The 17,785-nt window shown below is 41.0% G+C and overlaps 1 protein-coding gene across 6 annotated transcripts in view; it reads left to right on the top strand.

Moving 5' to 3' along the window:
* SMC5 (structural maintenance of chromosomes 5) overlaps nt 1-17,785 on the top strand; it is a 100,412-nt gene that overhangs the window by 27,777 nt on the left and 54,850 nt on the right. For all 6 annotated transcript variants that reach the window (XR_007245100.1, XM_048503837.1, XM_048503840.1 and 3 more), the window contains 7 exons: nt 2,107-2,239; nt 3,538-3,711; nt 5,620-5,789; nt 7,568-7,691; nt 8,816-8,938; nt 14,084-14,209; nt 17,209-17,304. Coding sequence is in view for 5 of the 6 variants with exons in the window: in XM_048503837.1 (XP_048359794.1) it covers nt 2,107-2,239; nt 3,538-3,711; nt 5,620-5,789; nt 7,568-7,691; nt 8,816-8,938; nt 14,084-14,209; nt 17,209-17,304 (946 nt within the window). In the remaining variant the exon portion in view is untranslated. The remainder of the gene's footprint in view (nt 1-2,106; nt 2,240-3,537; nt 3,712-5,619; nt 5,790-7,567; nt 7,692-8,815; nt 8,939-14,083; nt 14,210-17,208; nt 17,305-17,785) is intronic.

Raw genomic sequence — 17,785 nt, 5'->3', positions numbered from 1 at the left:
GTCTTTGAATTTGTTTGAATATAACATTTAAACCATACGATTCATTTTTCCTAATCAAATAGTTCAGTTTAAATACTTGTTTTTTTAATTGGTAAAGAAAATTAACAGATATTATGTTCTTTTAAAAGTTTGCTAAAAATAAGTACAAATAAATTTGCTGCATTAGATCATACTATTTAGGGAACTGGATAAACAAAATTACAAAAGGTTTACCCTGCTTTTCTGCTCTCATAAGGACCACTGATGTGGCTAACAAATTTTTAAAAAGCACAAAATTATATCTTATAAACCATTACAACCAATGAGAAGCACATAATTAAAACAATTAAAACCAGGGCTAAAGTATATACCAAAACACAGAAACATTAGAGCATTGGGCAGGATGGATGGATTACTGAGGGAATGCCATATGAAACACCCGATGGTGGAAGGTGGCAACAGAAGAGGATGAACAAGTCTCCTTGGGGAGACTTCCAGAGTTTTGGTGTCATATCAGAGAAGGTTCTTTCCTGGGTTACCACCCATCTGATCTCAGACAGTGGGGAGTATCTGAAGCAGAGCCTTGGAAGAGACGGTAGTAATTGTGTAGTTTCATAAGCGAGTGGTCCTTCAGATATGTTGGTCGATGTCAACACCTTGAATTGTTCCCAGAAATAAACTGAGAGCTAACGTAAATGGGTGAAGACTGAAGTGATAAAGTTCCTTTGACCCCTTCCAGTTGACATCCTGGGTGCAGCATTCTGTACCAACTGAGGTTTCCCGACACTTTTCATGGGCTGCCCCATGTAGAGCACATGTAGGGCATGCAGCACAGTGACCAGATCTTTTCTGCCTAGGAAAGGCTGCAGCAGGCTAACAAGTCAAAATTGGTAAAAGTCATTTCTGGCCTTTTACCACCTGTTGATAACCTCACTAAGCTGCCACCTGCTTATCCATCAGTAGCCCTGGGTCCAAGGGGCCCCGCCCCCCAAATTACAGACCTGCTTCTTCAAGGGGATAAAGCCCCATCCAGAAAAGGTGACTCTTCAAATCTAAGGTCAGGCCTTGTGCTCACCAGAGGCATTTCCATCTTGTTGGAATTAAGCTTCTGTGTATTAACCTGCATCTACACCAAAACTACATTTGAGCAGGTTTAGGGTTTTCTAAAGCTTTCCTTGGTTGGGTGGTAGTGTAAGATAGAACTGAGTTTCATCTGCATATTGGTAGTAACCCGGCTCAGATCTCTGAATGACCTCCAGATGACTAGCGGTTTCATGTGGCTATTAAGAGCAGAGGAGAAAACATTGAACCTTGTGCGATCCCATAAACCCAGGGGCTGAACAACAGTACCCCAGCATCACTTTTGGAAACCTATGCTCCACATTGGACCAGAACTACTTCAAAATTGTGCCTCCCAATCTCAGTCCAGTGGAGTCAGAAGCCACTGTGAGGTTCAGGAGAACCATTGGAGTCTCATTCCCTCTGTCCATCTCCTGGCACAGGTCATTCTTCTGGTCAACTGACTAGGCCTGAAATCAGACTGGAAAAAATCTAAACAAATTTCCAATTCATATATATTTTTTAGAAAACCCACATCACTGGTTTCCATTATGATATTCTGCGAAGTCTCTAGATTTTGTACAGTTACATATTAGGTTTCTAACCTTTTGGTGTTGGAGGCTCTGGTAAACAAACATAAAATATCACCAATATCTGCTGGATGTTGAGAGACCGAATGATGATGGAGAGAGGAGGTTTTACACTTGTTAACCACAACCAGCCTCAGCTTTCCTGCTCACTGCCTGCATGGCAGGGCCTCAGCTAAGCTGCTTTTGGTCAAATATTTCTGACCAGTAAGTTATATTTGATTAATTCTTTAGATAATCATTTACTCTTTGTGTTGTGTAGTTTAATTTATGGTAAGATTGCAGAAATTGTCTTTTCATATTGAATAGCATAATAGTGATTTTTTGAACCTCTGGCTAACATCTGTTAATTTGTATGTTTAGGTATCTTCTCTTCCACCATACTTTCTTGAAGTATTGCTTGTTTATTATGTAGTGGGTTATGGTGTCTTAATGGTGTTTAAAGGATAAATGAATCAAACCACTTTTCTTTCTTCCTCAGACGCTATGGGTTTTTCTCCTACTTGCGAGAGTTATTTGATGCACCCCAGCCTGTGATGAGTTACCTATGCCAACAGTATCACATTTATGAGGTCCCTGTGGGAACAGAGAAGACCAGAAATATGATTGAAAGGGTGAGAGATGATGTATAAATACTGAAATACGGCTACAGTATTTTTGAGGATTGTTGGCAAGGTAGTCTAAAAATAATATACAAGATTTTTTTTTAAAAAAACTAAGTTTAAAAATACTCTATTCCCCGAAAGTGCAACAAATATTCAGGAGCAGATAGCTGCCACTTGCTTGACTATATCATGGCTGTGTCTTGAAGGAGGCCAGATCTTGCCAAGGGACTCCTCCTCCTGAACTAACTCTGTCATGTAGTATTGTTCTTTGCTTTGTGCTTTTGGAGGTTTTGTATTGAAAGGAAAAGTATATGAACAAATGATCAGTGGGACATTACAGGCCTTGGAAACCTTTCCTGTGTTTTATAGATATGTATGACAAACAATACAATTTCAGATTTTTATATGATGCTAAAGTCATCATGAAATGCATCTCAGGCCCCGAGTGGTGCGAAGCCGCCGTTTTCCTACCTCGCTTCCTGAGCGAGGTTTACAGAAAACGGCGGCTTCGAGCCGCTGCTGTGCGAATGGCAGCGGCTCAAAGGCGCCTTCCCTCCCCCCATGTCCGGTCAACCTACCTGCTCTGCGGCCCTCCGGCGCGTCGCCGAGGCCTGGGGACACGCCCCCTCTGCCCTGCGACTCCGGAGTGATCGCGCAGGGCAGGGGGGCGTGTCCCCTGACCTCGGCAACGTGCCGGAGGGCCGCAGAGCAGGTAGGTCGACCGGACAACAGTGCAGCGCGGCGCCGTCGTCCCGGTAGGTTCTGGGACTGTTCATGCGAACGGTCCCAGAGGGGTTGGGTCGGCGTCATGTACGCCGACCCAACCCCTACCGAGGCTGTGCGGAAACGGCCTCAGTTTCTTTTAAATGATGCTAGTAAAAGAAGTATCTGGCCATTTCAGGATCCCAATTGGCCATGCTGGCAGGTGCTGATGGAATTTGTAGTCCATGAACATCTGGAGAGCTGCAGGTTGCAGACCCCTTCTCTAGAATAAAGTCTGTGACACTGGTGGGCTTAGAATGAATAAGCTCTAGGCAAGGCTGTACTGCTGAGTTGCAGACCTAGGTTCTCAGAGGAAGTGAAATTTCATATAATGGTTACATAATACCTACTTCTAGATAGTCCATGTTTCCAGCTAACAGCACCTCTGTTTTATCTGTCTTAAACAACAATCTTCTCACTTTCTTGTCCTGACCTCTTCCTTTAATGTGTTAAGTACTAAATGCTGTGGTATATTGCTTATCTGTTATTTTTTTCCTACTTTCAGAGTCGTTTCATTCACTTGTACTGTTTTCTTCTCCTCTCAGGTCATAAGCGAGACAAAACTGAGGCAAATATATACCGCAGATGAAAAATACACAGTAAAAGTGTCTTCTTACACAAATCAAACTATTTCTAGTAACATATCATTAAAGCCAGCCCAGTTTCTGAATGTCACAGTGGACACTGAGGAAAGGAGGCAGTTGGACATTCAATTCCAAGTAAGTTGGTTTATGATGGTCTTTCAAAAAGAGATAGCAGTCTATTATTTGAAATTATGGAAGCTATTAATTCAGTAAATTCTTTAGTTTGAACAATTCTGATGGGCAGCTCCATCCAAGCAGCCTGGCAGGTGGCCATGGCACCCACCACTTTCATAGAGGCTTCTCAGCAGCATGGGGAGGCTTGCAAAGTGAAAAGCCTTTTTGCCACCAAGAAGACTCTGTGGGGCACAATAGACTTACGCCACCTTTTTGATGGCTTAGGTCTGAACTACCGACCACTGGCATAAGGTGGCGAATGGCCAGGCAGGAACTGACTAATGTAGGCTCCTCCCCCAGCCTGCCCCACCACCCTGGTAACGTCAGTAGGGATGCTGGCGCCATGGAAGAGCTGCAGTGGCTGATTCGCCCCTCCACTGAGGCAAGTGCCCCGGGGGGGGGGGGGCGGGGATGAAACTGCCAATGTGACTGTGCACTACTTCCACAGGCAGATTCGACCCCCATCCCTTTGAATTGGAATTGGAATGTTGGAACCAATCTAGACAGCCGGATATTCATGAATTTATCTTCTCTACTTTTTAATATGTATAACAAGGAGCCAAAGGAGGTTGAGTCTAGATCTGGGGCTGTGGAGCAGCGGAATTGTCCCTCCATAATGTTATTTTTCTAATCTCAGATGAAGTATTTGTCCCACTGGGAGAAATATATATGTGTATGATGCCTGTGTTTTCAAAAATGCTGTGAAACAATTAGCAATTGTAATTGGGGTATTTATCACTCCCCTCCCTCCCCAAAAAATTATAGTTAGAAATACCAGGCCACCGCCTACAACCTCTGGGAGAAATTAGGGGTAGGATCTGGCATGCCAGCATTATGCTTATTTTACTTCCATTTTTACCATGCATTTTTTTTCCAAAATACTAGAGCATTCTGTATCACTTATAGTTTAGGCATCACATTGGTGCACCAGAGTTTTCCTCCCCCCACCCCCTATTTTCTCCCACTGATGCCCTTTTTTGTAGGCTAAATAACCCTTCAAAGGGCACTTGCTCTAGCCCCCTGATCATTTTGGTTTCTCTTTTCTTCATCTTCTCTAGCTCTGCAATATTCTGTTTCAGGTGTGGTGACCAGAGCTGTACATATCTACCATAGATTTCTGTAGGGGCAGTATGATAGAAGTGGTTTTATTCTCTATTTATTTTATTCTGTTTTCAGAGACGCTAAGCAGAAGGACTAACCTATATGTAAACCTAAGTACAGACCTCTGATTTACTGTTCAGGGCTGAATGTAGAGCTCAGTGACTTTTAGTCAAATGACACCTGAACTTCTGGAAGGTTAAGATAGCTAAAATCCCCCCCAAAATTAAAATTTTACCAGTTAAAATATTTCCTGCTCCTTCTCACTGGCGCAGGCATTATGTCTGAAGTTGGTAGTAGTCAAAGTGAAACTTTAGTCAAAGATCTCAACGTTTGCCGTTTACATCTTTTTTATATTGCTTTTCAATAAAAAGTCACAATGGAATAAACAAAAAAGTCATGACAATAACTAGCAACAAAATATCTGCCTAAAGAAAAAGTAACCAGCAGAAATACAGCCAAATAAAAGCAATAAATAGTCTATGAAAAAGAAGTTTTATTATGGTGTTCCAAAGTGAAGCCAAACAAGTCTATCGGGGTAGAGTTTCATAGTTCTGGGACATCAACAGAAGTGGCCTTGCTTTTCATAGAGGTCAGCATTACTTTCATTTAAGATAGAAAATGAAGTAGTCTAGACCTTAAGCATTCAGGAGGTTGCCTTGGTTTAAAGCACTAACAAGCATCTTGAGTGTAAACAAGTAAAATAATAAAATCTTAGTTAAAATGATTGAAAATTATGTAAACTGATTTTTAAAATGGCATTTACTTTAGCAAATTAATAGGAAGTTGGAATTGCTGAATTCTCAAATTACAATACTGCGGGAGAGACTGAAATCTCTAGAACGCAGAGACAATGAACTTAGACAACAGAAGAAGGAGCTTTTGGGGCAAAAAAGCAAAAGGAAACAGCTGGAATCAAAAATCAGTATGAAATATGAGAGGTATGTATTTTATATCATCACATTATTTGCAATATTACTTTTTAAAATTAGGCAGAAAAACAGATTTCAGAACTGGTTAATTTCACTTATATACTGTTGAAGGCTTTCAGAGCTAGAATCAACTGACAGTTGTGGGTCTTCTGGGCTATGTGGCCATGGTGTGATAATTTTTGCTGACTGCCACAGAGATAAACACATCTTGCCATGACATACCACTGAAGATGCTAGCCATAGATATTGGACAGTGGTGGCAAACCTATGGCACGGGTGCCAGAGGGGGCACTCAGAGCCCTCTTTATGGGCACGCGCGCCATCGCCCCAGTTCGGGCACTCGGAAGTGGCATAGTGTCAAGGGGGCGAGGGGTGCGCAACGCACTGGGAGCGTGACCCTGCAGGGGCCTGGGAAGGGCATTCCAGGGGTGTGACGGGGTGTTTCGGGGCGTTCCAGGGCACGGCGGGGGCAGGCAGGGGCATGGCATCCAGGGCGCACACGTGCCCTGGATGCACTTTTCCCTTGCTCCGCCCCTTGCACCCAGTCTCTAAAAGGTTCGCCATCACTGCCTTAGGAGCAAAAACTACCAGATCACAGCCACATAGCCTAGAGGGAAATTCTTCATCTAATAGATTTTGACCATGATAAAAGAGATTTGTTAAATCACCGTTGCCTGGAGACATCAAGATATATCTGGTCCAATCCAGCAACTGCATGTGTTTGACTTTAAAACTATTAAACATAGAATAGGCATATGGCATATGCATTTACCTAAATCACATTCATATTTTAATACACAGGAAAAAACTCAGAGCAAGATCCACTCACTTCTGTTGAGTTAAATGGGGAGAACTGAACAAATGATTTACAGTGTTATCCTGAGCACAATTAAACCCATCTAGATCCATTGATTTCAGTGCACTTGGAAGGGTTAAATCTGTTTAGGACTGCACTATAAGGCTTTCCATTGAACCTAGTGGGGCTGGACAATTTTTGATTGTATTCTTAATGTTAAAAGAATATGCTGATGTGTAAAAAATTAACTTAAGTAAAGTAAAAGTAAAAAGTACTTATTAAAAGTACTTTTACTTTTAAGAAGTTAAAGTGAAAGACACTTGTGGAAGCGCCTTTGTGTTTGGGGACCTTGTCCACTAGACCAGGCTCCCATCCTGCCGCCGCAGCCTCCCACTTTTCCAGGAGGGTCAGGGAAACTTTTCAGGTTAAAAATAGCTGTCCCAACATGCCCAGGCCAAGAAGGGAGCCTCAGTACTTCACTCTCTCAAACTCCCTCTTCTAGCAGTCCCTGAGACTTCTAAAGCTGTCCTGGGCATAGCAGTGGTCAGGGGCAACCAGGCAAAATTAACTTTTAAAAGTAAAAGAAAAAGTACTTATTAAAAGTGGAAAATTAACTTTTAGTACTGAGCCCTATATGAATTCAATGGGAAATGTATAATTGGAACAACATTGCAAGGGTTACTCAGGGTATAACCTGGGTGTATTTTAGTTCGTGTCAAACAAAATACAAATAAGTAACCAAAAACTGCTAGGACAGATCTGTTCAAGAGGCATTATTGATAGTGAGATTTTTGATAAAAACAACAAACTCTGCGAAGTCTTTTCAGTTATCTTAGATGGCTGACAGCAGTATATTCTGATTTTCTGTACTTTGAAAGGTAGTTGTGCTTTGTCCTAGTTGTCAGGAGAATCCTTTTTTTGCTTCTTTAATATTGAATTAGGAATTTCATCATGATCCCCAGAATGTTCCTCATAAATCTTTTTTACACAGTTTAAGACAACTGGAACAAGATGCCATCAACGTGGAAGAAGAATCTGAACAAGCGAATGTTAAAATAAAAAGAATTAATAGCCAGAAAGTAAAACTTGTATCAGAATTTATGCAACTCATAAAGGTAAACATCAGTGATAATCAGTTTGTGATGATCAGTTCTGTGTATAATTTGAATTAATTCTAACAGTGGAAAATATTGGCTGATATTTTGAATGTGACTTCTATGTATTCACTCCTTATACAAAAGAGCCATCTGCAGTTGGTTCTATTGCATGTTGGTAAAATATTCAAGGTATGAGTTATTACTTTTGAGTCTTAAGAGAGAATTTTATGTTGCTATGCCATCTTTTTATCATATTGCTCAGTTACTGGCCTCATTTTAGAGGTACAGTATTTTGTGGGTATTCTCCCCTGACCTGGATAGCCCAGGCTAGCCAGATCTTGAAAGCTAAGCAGGGTCAGTCCCGGTTAGTATTTGGATGGGAGACCATCAAGAAATTACCAACGTGGAGGCAGGCAACGGCAAAATACCGCAACGGTAAAGTGCCGTCAAGTTGACTTATGCAGTTCACTTATGGTGACCCCAAAAGGTTTTTCAAAGGAAATACTAACAGAGGTGGTTTGCCATTGTCTTCCTCTGCATGGCGACCCTGGCATTTGTTGATGGTCTCCCATCCAAATACTAACCAGGGCCAACCTTGCTTAGCATATGAGATCTGATGAGATCAGGCTAGCCTGGGCTATCCAAGTCTGGGCACTGAATTAGTAAGGAAGGTTATTTTGAGTGGTGTTTTGTGGCAGGTTATTGTCCAGCAGACCTGAGGCGATTGCTCATGGCCCTGGGTATCGGGGAGCTCTGGAAGCTGTAGACAAAAGACCTTTAACCAGTGTGCACTTTGGAGCATTCCAGCAGATGGGCTATTTCTATGTGAGAGTGTCCATTCTTATTTCAGGGATAGCTACTTTAAGGTTAAACTGGATGTTTTTTCCAGCTCTGGCAACTCAGAGTCTTTTTGTATTAAGAAAATGTAGGGGTCTGTGTGTGTGTGTGTGTGTGGGGGGATTCTGCTGGGATTACTGAGGGAAGAGGAAGGGTAGGAGAGATGTATATCTGTGACCACGCTTGAGGTTTGTTGGATTCAGTCCTTTCTCTCTGTAATTTTAATAGTTTTAAGAATGGCAAATGCACCCTTCTTCAACAGGCTCTTCCCAGTTATATTTGGCTATTGTTTTTGTTTTCTGCAGAACTGTATGACCCTGAATAAACACAGAACAGATTTAGTTTTACAGAGCACTACAACTGCTTTTCGCAAGAACAGACTTGAGGCTGAACGTAAAGCTGCAATGATACAGCTGAAAGCTACCGAGGTAAAGCTTTCTCTTTTGACCAGGAACTTGCAAGTATAGAAAATATAAGGGAGGTATATCATATCTGTCTTCCTACATAATCTGAAGAACTATATGGACAGGCATAACTCACAGTGATCTGGTTGGACATGAATAGGTCAGTGCTTCATATATTTTGCACACAAAACTGACCAGGAACAAGATCGTTATTTCCCTAATATTTTGCCTTGCCTATCCTTGCACTTTAAGAATTATTTATTTCAGTTTCTCTGTAAAACAGCTGTTTGATTTTTGGATTTTATGTAAATAGGAGCCCTGAAAACTTCAGCAAAATTCAATTGCTTTGTCAATGTGCTTTGGAATGATCATTGTTCCTGTATTGTCAAAACTCTGTTGATAGTCTTTAAAAAATGATTTGTACAAGTTGTGGCAGACAAGCGAAATCCAGTTCACTGTTTCTGCGGGAGACAAATATCGCATATGTGCCTTCTGTGAGCTTGGTGACACAGGGATTCATTAAGTCAAGTAAAACATTGTCTTTTGGCTTAAAATATAATTCTCTTTGTTAACATGTATGCACATTTTCTTATGGTTCCTGAACAGTTACAGATTTTGTTAGTGTATCTAGTTCAGCATTGCATGTTCGGTCAAGAACTCTAGCATTATCTTAAGTGATTTTGGTTGTTTAGTTTTTTCCCCATGATTGTGAGAGGCAAATGTGTGCTTATGACCCATATGGAGCAGTGGGGAGGATTGTTAGACCCATCTGTTCATCAGATAATTGGCACAGTCACCTTTATGTTTGACAACTGTTTTGAGAGAGACTTGTTAATTGTCTGTCTTGGATTGGTTTTAATTTTTTTGGGTTCATATACTGGTGCACATTTGGGGAGAAAAATCCACTGCGTACTATTCACAATGTACAATATTTATTTTAGAACATGTTTTAAGAACATGGCAATCCTGTTTTCCTTCTGTAGGAACTGTTCAGCCATAATGATTGTGGAATATTACTAACGTGCTTCTTTTTCAGCTCCATTTCACAATAAAGTAATACTGGTGTTTGCTAGACTTTCTGCCGTCAGTCCTTTTGAAGCCAATTAAAAGATTTAGGAAATGAAGAATATAGAAATGATACTTCAGACATTGTCTATTTTTTTAAAATATTTATAGTGTACCTTTTAATACAACTAGAGTCATGGTTGTTCATAATAAACAAAAAAAATCATTCTTAATATGTAGAATGATTCTAAATATATAGAATATTTAAAACATTGAAAATAAAACAATCAGGGATAAGTTACCAGTGAAAAGCGCATCTGCCATTAGAAACCCTGCAGTGAAAAGGCTTAGCCTCTGTCCAGGGAAGGAGTGTTCTGAAGTCTAGATCTCAGAGTACAGGCAAATACTTAGGGGTGGAGCATGTCATTTCTAGAACCACTGAGGATTTTAAAGATCTAATCCAGGACTTTTAATTGGTGCCAGAAACAAACTGAGATCCTGTATAGGTGATAGTTGCTGTAATATACTTACTGCAGAGCTTCCCCTTTTAGCATTCTAGATGCCACATTTTCAACCTGTCAGAATTTGCAAACCATCTTCAAAGGCGTCCTCATGTACAACACGCTTCATAGTCCAGTGTGAATGCCAGCATGGCATTAGTGAATTGTTCCAGGAGAATTGGGAAGAAAGGAAGTGTAATAATCTAGCATTGCAAAACATGGGGGTGGGGGGGTGGGATCTCATTCTTTGGATGTCCACCAGGTGCATGTTTTGTTCAGATAAGTGTTTCCTAATGTAGTCCCCTATTTTGTTAGTTATTCCTGCTTAATCAATGAATAGAACAGTCTTGCTTGGTTGAATCTACTCAGTATAAACTACTGGTTGATTTCTACATTTTTGAGATTTTCTTTTTGCCTCTCTTCATGCCTGTGCTTTTGGAACAATTCCTATGGATTGGTATGAATATATATGAAATGTTTTTGCTTTATTTTCACAATATCTTGCCATGATACCCTGTGTTGTGGTCTCAGAGCAGCACATGAAGGTTGAATTATTGTGTCTCCCTGTAGCTGCAGTTGCCTTTGAGACCTACTCCAATATGAGAAAACGTGTGAAATGTAAATGTTGCAGTGGTGGCGAATCTTGGCACTCCAGATGTTATGGACTACAATTCCCATCAGCCCTTGCCACCATGGCCAATTGGCCATGCTGGCAGGGGCTGATGGGAATTGTAGTCCATAACATCTGGAGTTCACCACCACGGCTAGGGTCTGTTACTCCGACCATCAAAGGAGACTCAAGAAGGTTTCAAGAGCTTTATTGGAACCGTTTTCTGCCCAGGGCTCAGATAGCGGAAACTAAAGTTTGGCTCTCTGGCCACTGGTATATACCTGTAAATTACGGTATGGTTCAACCCATAATCCCCCCCACCCTTGCATTCCCATAATACCAGCATTGTAAAGGACGATGGGAACAGAAGCATTGTTTACGCACAGGCGGTTCACTCCTTCGGAGGAAGGCAAATAAGAGTGAACTTTTAAGCTTTACTGACTAGTTACATGCGAGCAGGGGGAGCCCTCCTTTGCCTCAGGCGATGGTAATGGCTGGGCCATCTGTGGCCTTTGTGTGGACAAACGAGCTGCCAGGCCAAGAATGGCGCACACCTGACAGTAACACATATACACAATTCAGGTGCCTTTTTATAAAAAGAAGTTATAATAGTATTGGTTTTTTTTTAAACAAAATTCTTGTTCTAATAAAATGTATTTCAAAATGCAAGTTGGGTCCTGCAATGCTATTCAGATTCTAAAAAATTGGATTTAATTTCCCTACAAATGTTAACTAATTTTGTACTTTAAAAATAATTATGAAAAGAGTGTTAGTTCTTCATAACGGACTGTGAGTAGATTTTTAACCACCTTAAGTTTAGGTAGCCGTTTAAATTATGTTTCTGTGAACTTGTATTTTTTGCCCCTGGAAGGCTCTTTGTTATTCAATTGTAATGCAGTGAAACTTGTACTTGGTGTGCAACCCTTATTTTGCTTTGAACAAAGTTCCCAATGCATGGGTCAAGAAGTCTTCAAAATTGATTTAAAAAAATGTCAGATGAGTTTAGTATGTTGATGGTATTTACGTAAAAATATCTAAAATGCATGATGTTGTGATGAGTTTGGATGTTCTTGTTAAGCCTTGTCAGATTTGCTTATAGCTAGAAAAGTTATTTGACCCTTTATCACGAAGAAGATCAGGGGGTGGGAAAAATCGAAAACCTCAAATTTCTTCACCACAAATAAGAGACATAAGCTGTAGCTCCTTGAGGAGCTCTAGTTTCGTTTGATCTTAGACAGATGTTAGTGATATGTGAGTTAAAGTGGTTTGTCCCCGTTTTTCAGATGATAGGCTGTGAAACTGGCCATAGCTGTTAAGGTTCTGATAATATCAATGTTATCGACTCCTTTTGGCATTGAAAGGGTAGTCTTTCAGGCCCGGTGCCAGAGGTATCCGCCGGTATCTACAGTTTGGTAGAGAGCCCTCTTCCAACTGAAACTTTCAAAAAGACAGCAGAGATCTTTTTCATATAATTTTTAAGGGGTGATTTTTGCATATACAATAAAAATATACAAAAAACACAAACAAGGCGGAACTTCGGACATGTAATTGGGGGGGTTGAACTGGGAACCCCCCCTTACCTACGTCCTTGGTTGTATGAAAATTATGACAGAAGCTGATGGAGCACCACAGTGAAGGAGATACTTGTTCAACTCCAGGCCTCAGCTCCTCTGCCTGCTTGACAATGTGTGTGTGTGTGGAGTAGTTCATATGCTCCTGCAAGTTTTTTCAGCACCACCTTTCTAGCTCTGGAGCAGTTTTCCTTTCCAATCTATTTTGTACAGACAAAATGTTACCTTACCAGTGTTGGAGTGGGGATGGTGAAAAGGTCTCTTCAAACAAATGGTGAAGGTTATGTATTGCTCATGTCACATTTCACTTTTGCAGGTTCTTCCCTTGAACCTGTGTCCAAGGGAACAGGAAGTGCATTTTGTTGGTAATAGGAATCACACTGTATGCCTTAATTCCTGGTTTCAATATAATAGTTACATCTTGGACCAATCAGAGGTCCAAGTGTGACAAGAATTCTGATCCTTTTGAGGGTGGATTCCTCACTTAGAAGAATATTTATCATTGAGGATTAAAAAACAGTGTCTTGCTTTGTTGTACTGGTTAGAGTGCCTGACTAGGACCATGACTTAAAATCGCCTCTAGCCTTGAAATTTATTGGAAAACCATAGGCTAGTCATTTAACCACAACCGAACCTAGCCCACTGGTTGTGAGGATGAAATTCAGCAGGCAAGACCTATGTCCACCTCCCAAGCTCACTGGAGGATGAGTTGGATAAAAGTGTATCAAATAAATAATTCAAAATATGCCCACATCCAAAGCAATAGATAACTGAGGAATTGGTAACCTTGGTTCCTCTATGAAATTAACAAGCTATCCTGAGCTAAAGTTTATTTTATGGATGTGAAAAAAGGAGTGTGACAGGGTATCTTTTCTTGGGGTGGGGGTGGGGGTGTGTGAGTTCCTTGCAGAGATTACTTTGGCCTACCATTCTGTGGTTCCGCAAATTTTGTTTATGATTGGTCATACTATATCAAACACATATTAACACTTTCAGTATTATTACCCATGTAATTTGAATGAGTAGTTTGCCTAAGGCTATTTAATGAGTTTGTGGCAGTGGTAAGATTTGCCCCAGATAACTCCTGGATTAACGTTCATTAGACCTTAACTTCGGTGTACCATCAGTTCTGATGGAACAAAATGCTAATCTGGAGAGTTGTGTAACAGACTGCTACTGTACTTATAAAAAAGTAGTTGTCCTTTAATACCTGCCTAGGTTATGCTACTCAACTTTGTGACTCACTATGCGAAATGTAAACCACGGCCCCTGTGTTGTGGTCCGTGATAAAACCTTTACTGTTCCTTTAACAAAACCAGAAGGTTTTCTGAGTCCTCAGAGGGCCATCAAATGTGGCAGGTGGCTGTTTGGCCTGGTAGGTCATACTTTAGGGGAGATAGACTGACTTTCAATGTATTATGTTCGAAATCACTGGGATTTCATTACAATAATACTACCTTTTATCTTATTTCCTCGGTTACAGCAACAGTTTACAGAACTGGAAGAAAGGAGACGCGTTCTCTCTAAGAACTGTAAGGGTTTAATGCGGAAAGCTGAGCAGGCTTGCGACATGGCCCCAAATGAAAAAATCTCTGAGTACCATAGGAATGTAAGTATCACTGTGGCAAATAATGGATTATTAAAGCCCTGCTCAGTTACAGTTTTTTAGAACTGCACTTGACCATTGACTTGGTTGCTATCAGAACATCTGTTGGATTAAGGAATTCTCTCTTTCTCTTCTTTGTTCTCTATGGGTCTTGGACAAGGCTCCATTTGAATGTACTGCATTCCATTCATTTTCCACTGTTCAAAAATACCACTGAAAAATTGTAGGCATACAATATGTTATGTACTCTGTAAAACAGTTTTCCCCTGCACTTTATAAAAAGAAACTGGCTTATTTTTCTATTAGTTGTGATCATCTAGAATACTTTTTAAAGGTTTCTTATTATTTGTATATTGCCAGTAGTATAAGATCTGTTAACAGGCAGTATAGTTTTTGCACAAAAATGTGAATACCGTATGTACTTGTGATTGTTTTCCAACTAAGTGGCACCAAAATTGCAAGGAGGTGAGGGCTTCCTGTTCCCTCAACATCACTTAAGTTTCAATCAAATTGAACCAAGAATTCAAATTCTACAGATTCTCAAACAAGTTGCCCTCAGCCATTCCACTTGCAGAGTGGGAAAGGGCCCTACCCCCACAAATGAGAGAGCGAAGAAAAGTGGCAGCTCTGTTTCTTTTGTTACTTTACTGGTTCAAGACCTATGTAATCCCAGCTGCTGTACATTGTACCAACAAGTAGATGGGTGACTCGATAGTTTATTTAACTTGTCACAGCTTTCACTGCAGCTTCTTGGGGTGTGCACAGATGTATGTAATTTGTAAAGTTCACTCATGGTGTTTTGTTCAGACATACAATGTTCTCTTCAGGATTACGCTCAGGGGAAAGTGGTTCTGCTAGTCTGCCAGTAAAAGCTAGCTATAAGCTGTTCACAGTGCTGATATCCCCAACTCAACTCCTTCGTTTACTCAGAAGAGTTTTGACTTTAAAAAAAATACTGGGTTTCAGGGGGGGAAAAAGAACTCTTAAATGCATAAATGTAGAAGCAGTATTTGAAACTGTAAAAAAGCAGACAGCTTACCTGAAGCTTGGGGGCCAAAATGGAAGATTAAATCAGCGTGTGATTCATCAGCAAATGAGTTTTTGTAATAGGGAAGCGAGTGAATGTTGGGCTCATCATGTAGGAGAAAAACTGCTGAGTCACACTGCTAGAACCTTTAAATGTTTTCCCTGAATATGCCAGCCCATCTTTCTCCCAGCAAGCCAAAGATTTTGGTGGATCTTGGCTGTTTGCATTCACAGAGAATGTAGTAGCAAGATGATGGAGCTAAACTCTGTCACAGTCCCTGCTTGGTGGTCTGCTCTACAAGTGCTGGAGTTTAGTATTGTCCCGTCTGTTAGGATGGCATGCAATGAGCAATCTATACACAGATAAAGAGGCATGGTCCCTTTGCTCGCCCTCAACCCGAGGCTTTGCCTCAGTGAATGGAAATGGAGAGCTCATGAGGGACCTTTCTCATTTAGACAAATTTGGATATGACAGCAAGATGACTGATTCTTCATTTCTGTGTGGAATTGACTTCATAATATGTGTAACTTCGTTAAGATATTTGTAGAACCTAATGAAAGTAGGGAGAGATAGTTAATTTTACAGAGCCCTTCGGGGATTGGGCGGTATATCAAGTCAAATAAATAATAATAATAATAATAATAATAATAATAATAATAATAATAATAATAATAATAATAATGACTATAAGTTTTGGCAGTTCTTGCTAGCTCATAAAATATATGTTCAGTATCAACCCTACCCGTTCCCCAAGAAGGGAGAGATATTTGGTTTGACTGTGATGTTGGACTGATCTTAAGATACATTCAAAGTACACAAAGACCAGGCAGGATAGGAGTTCACTCCAGTAGCATTGAGATTTTGCAAGGTTTGGTGCCGGACCAGAGAGACATTTGTAGGGCACGAGCTTTCACCAGAATCAAAATGTGATCACCAGTGGCAAACAGAAGTGCACATTTGTGAAGCACTGGAGATTCTGACACAGGGCAGCTACCATTAATTTTCTATGTCTTAAGAGAACAGTCAGGTCACTAGGGGAACCAGTAGAGGCCCATTACTCATGGAACACTTACCTTGGGCCTTTAAGCTGCGTGGTGGGGCTGAAGTGTGGTCACCTTGCGTTTCTCTGTTTACATGCAAGGAGGCAGGCCAGTCCTCTCCTGCAGCTACTCTCAACAGGCCTCTGTTTCCTGGTCTCTTAACTCCACCCCTCTTAAAGGCACAGATCTCATAACAGTCCCAATACTTTAGAGCTGATTTTCCCCGTCCCTTCCTCTCTGTCTCTCCCTCTCTCTCTTGTTGCTGCTGTGGGAGATAGACTTGTTTTAAAAGAGGCTTGTCTGGGAAAAAAAGTTTTCAAAAGCCCTTCTGATCATCAAGGAGGGTAGAAGCAGAGTTTGGGAGGTGGGCTGGAGCCCGAAACAGACCCTGCTTGTGCTGTTCCTTGCAAGAGCCAATGCTGTTATATCGATACATTGATATATCGAAATGAACATTAGAGAAGCAGGAAGGAGCCAGCAACAATGGGACAAGGGGGAAGGCATGGATGACAGTTCTAAGAGTGAGAAGGGTGGAGCTAGGCAGGCTGGCTGTGGGTGAAGGGAAGAGGTCTGGGGCAAAGCTGCTTACCGGAAAATCTCCCGGCTCTGGTGGCAAAGCATAATTAAATTTGTGCTACAAGTGGTTTCGCTTGTGGCAGGGAGACTAGAAAGTGAAAGTGGGACTTGAGGAAATATATCTGCGCAAGAAATCTCGCTTCAACAGACACTTGCCCTTGTTGCGCAGCAGATGCCTGGTATCCAATTGGCTAGAAAGTTGCCATGGATCTGGAGTAATTCACAAATCACAGATCAGGAGTTTACATCACAGTCTGTCTTGATCTCTGGTTGCAGGTAGTTGAATTTTAACTGACTCCCATTTCACACGCGAATTCAATAAAAAGGTGATGTGTGTGTGTGTGTGTGTGTTTTTAAAGGCATTCCTGGCTCTTCCAAGCACCCTGGATGAAATTGACGCTTTACTGAATGAGGAGAAATCAAGAGCTTCTTGCTTCACAGGCCTCAGTGCTTCAGTATGTATCCCCTGTATTTGACTCCCACACTGTAACTGGGTTGCTTAGTAATAATAATAATAATAAGCTAAGCAGCAGGAACAATGTGTTGTGAATGCCAGAGACTGAATATATTAGAATTTTAAATAGGTTTTTCCCAAAGACCAACGTGTTCTATGCTTCTTGTGTTTTAAAGAAATGGAAAAAGGATTAGCTCTGGCTCAAACTACATAGGACAGCAGCAGGTTCATTCCTTTTAACATGAGGCCTGGTCAGTGGACCAAATGGGTTGCCTCTCCCATGGCTCTTCCTGTTGGGATCAGTCCAAGCTGCTGAACCAGCTGAGGGGGACAAAAAATTCTTCTGAGGGACTCAAGAGAAGTTAGCCATGGAGGGTTGAGTTCAGCTTTTGTACTTCAAATGGAACTTTCCTTCCCAGCTCAGGATTAAAACAGCTCTATGGGATTAAAACAGCTCTAAGAATTAAACAAGGAATCTGTAA

This window comes from Sphaerodactylus townsendi, linkage group LG07 (genome assembly GCF_021028975.2).
Source record: "Sphaerodactylus townsendi isolate TG3544 linkage group LG07, MPM_Stown_v2.3, whole genome shotgun sequence".
Lineage (NCBI taxonomy): Eukaryota > Metazoa > Chordata > Lepidosauria > Squamata > Sphaerodactylidae > Sphaerodactylus > Sphaerodactylus townsendi.
This window is presented reverse-complemented; position numbering and strand designations above follow the sequence as displayed.